The sequence below is a fragment of the Orycteropus afer genome, unplaced genomic scaffold (assembly GCF_000298275.1).
Source record: "Orycteropus afer afer isolate SDZICR_OR568_19922 unplaced genomic scaffold, OryAfe1.0 scaffold00289, whole genome shotgun sequence".
Classification (NCBI taxonomy): Eukaryota; Metazoa; Chordata; class Mammalia; order Tubulidentata; family Orycteropodidae; genus Orycteropus; species Orycteropus afer.
In genome coordinates, this window is record NW_006921876.1 from 2,349,829 (window position 1) to 2,356,263 (window position 6,435).

Here is a 6,435-nt window from a genome sequence, read left to right on the forward strand (position 1 = left end):
GATAATATGTGACATGCACAGCAGAGAAGCCCAAAGTGAGATTTTAGAAGATAGGTAGGAAGAAAGGGAGGGAGGGAGGATCAACTTGTCCAGAAGACTGCCCTAGAACAAGCCTCACAAGGATAAAGAATTCTAAAGACTATGAGGAATAAGGTAAGGGGAACAGGATGGAGATGTGACACAAAGAGCAAATAGAGGGCATACATTTCTAGAAAAATAGAGAATGCTCAAGGGCTGGCAAATAAACTCAGCAAGGAAGAAGGTTTTGAGAGAAGGAAGCTCACAAGGTAGGAGAAGCATTGCTTTTATGGGAGATAGGGGCATGAGATGCAAGGGGTTGATACTATATTAAACATCCCCCATGTGTTCTCCAAATCCCAAATGTTCTTTCTTCCCTTAAAAGTACCTGATCCCTGGATAGTTCAAAAGAGCTATTTTATTTTGCCAGGACCACCTTTACCAAGCAGCTACAAATAGGCCTAGGGAATCCCGTCTATGTGGGATTGAAGTTGCAGAACATTAAAACCTGATTTTCTCCAGTTATCTGACCACAAAAGAGCTTTTTATCTCTGAAGTGAACTTGCCAACTCTGAAGAACCCATCTCAAGTCTCCATGTGTTTTTCAGGCTTCAAAAGCTTTAGAACGAGAACTACTCAGTATGGCTGTAGGGATCCTCCGGGGTCCTGTTCTGGCACTTTCTATGACCACCAGAGCAATCATTCCTAAACCAGAAGATCCCCTCCCTTCTGCTCCCAAATACCCACTGGAAACCAGAGAGAAGGGTTCTAGAAGATTCCAGTTATCAGTCTTGACTCCCCTCAGCTCATCTAATCTCTTTACCTAATATCTCCTGCAGCTTGAGGCTTTCAGAAGGATGAAGGGAAAACCTAGTCTCCTAGAGGCACATTAAATGCTCAAACTGGATTCATAAACATCAGAACCTGCACAAAATCCCAACCAGCTTCCAGTAGCACCAAGTTCTACATTTCTACTTTGAGAGTTTTCAGATAAAGAACAGCAAAACCAGGCATAAGAACCTGTCAAACAAACCAGCAGCCAAAAACGAAACAAGACAAAAAACAGGCCAAACCAAAACTTTATGCTAGAACAAGAAATAAAATAAGGAGATTTATAGGCCGGCTGATTGTCAGCAAACACAATATATTTACTGTATTAGCATTTGCTCACAGTGCAAATGGTACAACATTACACCATTTCAATATTTCAGTTTTTAAAAATGCTGTTTTCATTAACTATATTATATTGGCATAACAATGTGACAAAGGAGCAAATGAAATGTGGGTGAATAATTTCACCTTCTCACAATATCAAGCATATTTTTTTAACCTTAGTATAAGGTACTATAAATCCAAGAAATAAAAACATCCACAAAATATATTACATCTGGTTTGTCTTTTTCTAAGTACTCAACTTTATACAAAAGTCTTTCAAAAAATATCATTCCCCGTAGGTTTTCCTGTTTAAAACCTGATTTTTTTCTTTCAGTTCACATAAGTTAGAGTGCATTTTCTTTCTTTTTTTTTCTTTTATAAACATGCAGACATATAAAAAATCTGGATAGCACAACCTTTTGGCAACAAAGTTATTTTTTTCTTAGTTTAGCTTAAATGTCTGAGAACAGTTTTATTAAAACAAAGGAAAACTCAGAGCTATCATGCAGTGACATGCATATACCAGAAGGAGCAAGAAAAAATATTAAAGGATATCTGAGTCCTCCTTCCAGCTTTGAAGGGACCAAAATTTTTGTTTTTAATAATCATCACATTATAAAAAGTATTCAGCAAAATACTGTCTCTGCAAAGAAAGATTTTACCCTTCAGCTGAAAAAATATGAGCCCTCCCGACAAACTTCATCTCCTCTCTCCTACAAAAAGTCCAAGTACCTGGAAATTCACAACCCCCCAGCTCTTTGATTTTTTTGCTTTCACTAGAGTCCTTTTAGTATTAATCCACCACCAAAAAAAAAAAAAAAAAAAAAAATTTCTCTTAAAAAAAAAAAAAAAAGTGGAAAACGGATAAAGTGACTTTAAAAACAGACATTCTGTAAACTCCAGATCGTTGTTCCTTCTCTCTGGGCAAGTTACTGACCACAGGAGAAATAACGCTAATAGGGAACAGTACATTCAGTCAAAACTGTGCTGGAAGCTGTGTCAAAGAGCAACCTTCACTACTACTCCACTTTAAAAGAGCCATCCCAGTATGAAGAAGGGCTGGACAGGATAGCTGGGGAGGAGGGGGTGCCTGAGAAGAGGTGAGGTAGGGCGGGGAGAAGGTGAGACTGGGATATGGAAAAGATATGTTTCATTCATGGACATGGATTAATGCAAAATTCCCCAGATCTCTGAGGAAAACTTGGAGATATACATATATATATATACATACACACACACACACACACATACCTATAATCTCATCAGTTAAAATGCTCATAAAAAATAAATCATTTAAAGTTGTATATGCCTACAAACTCTTTATTCCGGTGCACTGCACTGGATAACCAAGTACCTTAGAGATTTGACCTTGCTAGGAACACATATTATGTGTGTATGCGTCATATATATATATATATATATATATATACATACACACACACACACACACACACACACACATATACATACACTCACATGCACACATACATACCATATGTATATTTAAATTCTGTCTGACAAATGGCAAAAACAAAGCCAGGTTTCCCAACAATGGTGGGAAGGAGAAATGGGTATGTGAGTGAGAGGAAACATAAAAAGATGGTGAAATGGGGTGGCTGGTTGAGGCCTGCCTTTCTGGGATAGATTAAGAAAGAGGTGGAAGAAGACTTAAAGGGTAGAAGGAAGAAAGGGGGGAGAGTAGAGGGCAAACTCTGGAACACAGATTTTTAAAAGTAGGGCTGAGGACATATATATATATTTGAAGGCAGGCTCAGTGATGGCTGCTCCTTCTCCCCAAAGATCAGACAAACTGCCCTGAGGCCTAAGAGGGAAACGCTCGAAAAAAGAGGGGTTCTGGGGAGTTAAACCAGAAGCGGCGGCAGCAGCAGCACCGCGGCGGCGGCATCCGAGGCATTTCTGTAAGAAACATTATTTCCGAGCAGATGGAAGACCATCTCGTCCAGCCACGTGCAGGCGCCCAGCCGGGGACAGACCCCAGAGGCTTAGGGACCCAATGTGGGGAAGAGTTTAGGGTGGACACAGGCCAGTTCAGCTCAAGAGTCTCACGCGCGCGCGCGCGCGTATACACGCATACACACACATACACACACTCACACGCGAGCACGCACACACTAGCGCGCAACCCCGCACGCAGACGCGCGTGCGTGCGGAAGGCAGAAAGCTCTGCGCTTTGGTGCGCTCCTTATCCCCCTCTCTCCTCTGGTCTTCGAGGGGGAACAGAGAGAGACGTAGGGGGAACAGTGAGGTGCTTGGGTCGGGCAAAGATTGGACCGGACCCGCCCTCAGTTCCCCTCAGGTCCTTGGCGCGGCCCAGCGGCCCCTGGATCAAGGCGATCCAAACTGAACAAAGCAGGCTAGACGCCACCTTTCCGCCCCCACGGCTTGGCTAAGGGGGGCAACGAGGGAAAGGCATTTCCTGCCTCGGCCCCCGACAAATGGCCGGTGTGAAAGGGTGGGAACGGGGGGCTTCGAAGGGGAGCAAGGGACCGCACGTCCATGGAGAGGCCAGGGCGCGGCCCCTGCGCCTCCGTGGCCAGCTTTCCCGCTGCTGTCAGGCGAGCAGCCAGGAGGCACTGGAGGGAAAAAGTGGGAATCTAGGGGCTCGAGCCTCAGGCGCAGGTAGTGACCACGGGGGCCAGGGACACAGGGGGCGCGGAAGACGCAGAGGGAGCACCCCCCTTATCTGCCTTCTTCTCCTTTTGCTTGAGGTGGATCTTGGCGTGGCGTTTGCGCTCGTCGCTGCGCGCAAACTTGCGCCCGCAGAATTCGCAGGCAAAGGGCTTCTCTCCCGTATGAGTGCGGATGTGAGTGGTGAGATGGTCGCTGCGGCTGAAGCTCCGCATGCAGATCCTGCATTGAAAGGGCTTGTGGCCCGTGTGGATGCGTAGGTGCCGGGTTAGCTCGTCCGAGCGGCTGAAACGGCGGTCGCAGCCCTCGGCTGGGCAAGCATGAGGCCGCTCGTGGAGCGGGGTCTTGCTAGGCCGGTTGGGGTACTTGCGTGGCCTGATAGGTTTGAGCGTGAGTGGCGGCTGGGGCAGGCTGCCGAAACCCGGGTGGATCTGCTTGTCTTTGAATGCCTTGATGGTCTCCAAGGGAGTAATAGGGGGCGGGTTGACCCGGATAGGGTCCATGCCCTGGAAGGGCTTGTGTTCCGGAATGGATCCCATATCGTTGGGATGGTGGTACAGGTTGTAGTCAGGAATCATGGGGAAAAGATTGCTGTCCAAGGCTGGTTTGGCCGATTGATAATCCTGGGGAGAATAGGCGAGCCCGGGGTTGCCTTGGGGGTCGTGGAAAGACACTGGCTCCGAGTAGAGATCGCTGCAGTTGGAATAGGGGGGCAGCGCTGGATACATGGCCTCCACGTCGCCCTGCGGTGGCTGCACCATGCTGGCTGTAGACGTCTGCGTGCTTAGCGCCCCTGAGGCCGGGGGCACCCCCAAGATGCCGGCGCTCATGAGACTAATGATGTTGTCCTGGCACCAGTTAGAAGGGGAGTCGAAAGCGAACTTTCCCAAGTAGGTCACGGTCTTGTTGCCGGGGGCTGGCTGGAAGGAGCCCGAGTAAGAGAGTTCCGGGTTGGGCTTCTCGTTGGGCAGACCGATGTCCATCACATTCTCTGCGGAGACCGGGAGGGGGAGGAAAAGAGGGGAGGGGTGAGTGAAGCCGAGCCGGCTCGGGGCCGGGGCGCCTAGGTCCTCGCCCAGGTACCGAGGGTGCGGCGGGGTGGAGTGCGAAGCGCACGGGGTAAGAAGAACGCTGAGCCGGGCGCAAAGCGGGCGGTGCCGCGCTCCCGGGTGCAACCTGGATACAGCAAAATACTACGGATCGGGGTGTGGAGTGGCTGCGGCACATACACCGCCGCACACGCCGCACACACTCCCGTACCACACACACACACACACACACACACACGCGTGCGCGCGCGCGCGCGCGAGAAGCATTGTTGTTTTTCCCGAGGTGGAACGGGCAGGTAGCTTCAGCTACAGGTAGTTTCAGACCCAGAGCGCTCTGGGCTCTCTCTCGCTCACACTACTCGGCCTCTTGCCTCCGCCCTGGCAGCTCCCGGGCGCCGCGCCTTTTCCCGCCCAGCAGAAGCCCACTACGCGCTCGGCACCAGGGTCGGCGACCCAGAGCGCTCCGACGCTTTGTCTCCTGCGCGTAGAGGTGTGCCGCCCGCAAAGGGAGCTCTCCCGTCGCCTTCCCGGCCCCAGCCTCCTCCCGGCATGAAAGAGCTTTTGGTTCTCCGGGAGGGAGAAAGCCTAGATCCAGCTAGGGAGGATATAGGGCGGCGGAAGACCGTCTGCCCTTCCCAAGCTCCAGGGCCCCAGGATCTCCCCCCATGACAGCCCACCCCCGCGGGTGGCCCACCTCCTTCTCCCCGCCATCCCCACACCCCATGGCTTTACTGAACGCCCTGGAAAGGCAGCGTCGCAGTACCTCTCCCACCGCGGGGACTCCACGCCGCACATGGCTCCATCCCGGGTGGGAGGCTGAGGGAGTAAGGGGAAGAGCGCGGGTGAAAAAGACGCTGGATTCCTCCCAGGAAAGGGGGCGACAGCACCACGCCTTGCGCTTGGCCCGGCGATCGGCAATCGGGCCCCCTGCGTGAGGAGGCAGAACCTCAAAGCCACTCGCACCTACCTCCCTCTGGTCGGCGGCTGCCCCCACCCGGGAGAACCGAAGCCTCTACAGTGGCGTCGTCAAGCGAGCCTTCCCGATCCGGGAGGGCGGGAGGTGTGGGTGGGAAAAGCAACTCGCCCCCCGGAAAATTCCCAGAGCACCCCCATCTCTCCATGCATCCATCTATCTATCCATCCATCCATCCATGCATCCATCCATCCATCGCTAGCTCGTTTTCTTCTCTTCCCTTCTCTCTCCCCTTCCTTCGTTGCTGCCTTGCCGCCTCCCTGCCGCCCTTACCTGTAGCCATCTGATTGTAATGGGCCACCGAGTCGCTGCTGCCTGAGAAGAGGTTGAGCGCGCTGGGGATCTCCTCGGGATACAGATTGTCAGGCAGTTGATTTAGCAAACTGCTCATGGTCACCGGCAGCTTCTCGGCGAGTTTGCCGGTCATAGCACTCCGGAGCTGCCGCCGCCGCCGCCGCCGCCACCGCTGCCGCTTGCTTCTAGCGCAGCTTCCAGGCAAGCGGCATCCGAGAGGCGATCCGTGGTGCAGGGGAAAAGCATGCGAGAGGGAAAGTTCGGAGGGAGGAGGGAAGGAAGAGGGGAAGGGGTGGG

At 51.6% G+C, this 6,435-nt stretch overlaps 1 protein-coding gene across 1 annotated transcript; it reads right to left on the reverse strand.

The window, feature by feature from the left end:
• Positions 1-3,803: 3,803 nt before the first annotated feature.
• Positions 3,804-6,271, reverse strand: EGR3 (early growth response 3). The gene is made up of 2 exons (XM_007950830.2): positions 6,118-6,271; positions 3,804-4,813 (listed from the first exon to the last, which is right to left on the reverse strand). Exons 1-2 carry the CDS (start codon positions 6,269-6,271, stop codon positions 3,804-3,806), a joined length of 1,164 nt encoding a protein of 387 aa, XP_007949021.1.
• Positions 6,272-6,435: the final 164 nt, after the last annotated feature.

What these genes read in the sequence shown, in the direction of transcription:
- EGR3 (XM_007950830.2), bottom strand. Translation starts at nt 6,271, where the DNA reads ATGACCGGCAAACTCGCCGAGAAGCTGCCGGTGACCATGAGCAGTTTG. An exon ending in TTACAATCAGATGGCTACAG is followed by an intron (nt 4,814 to 6,117) that starts GTAAGGGCGGCA and finishes CGGTCTCCGCAG; the next exon opens with AGAATGTGATGGACATCGGT.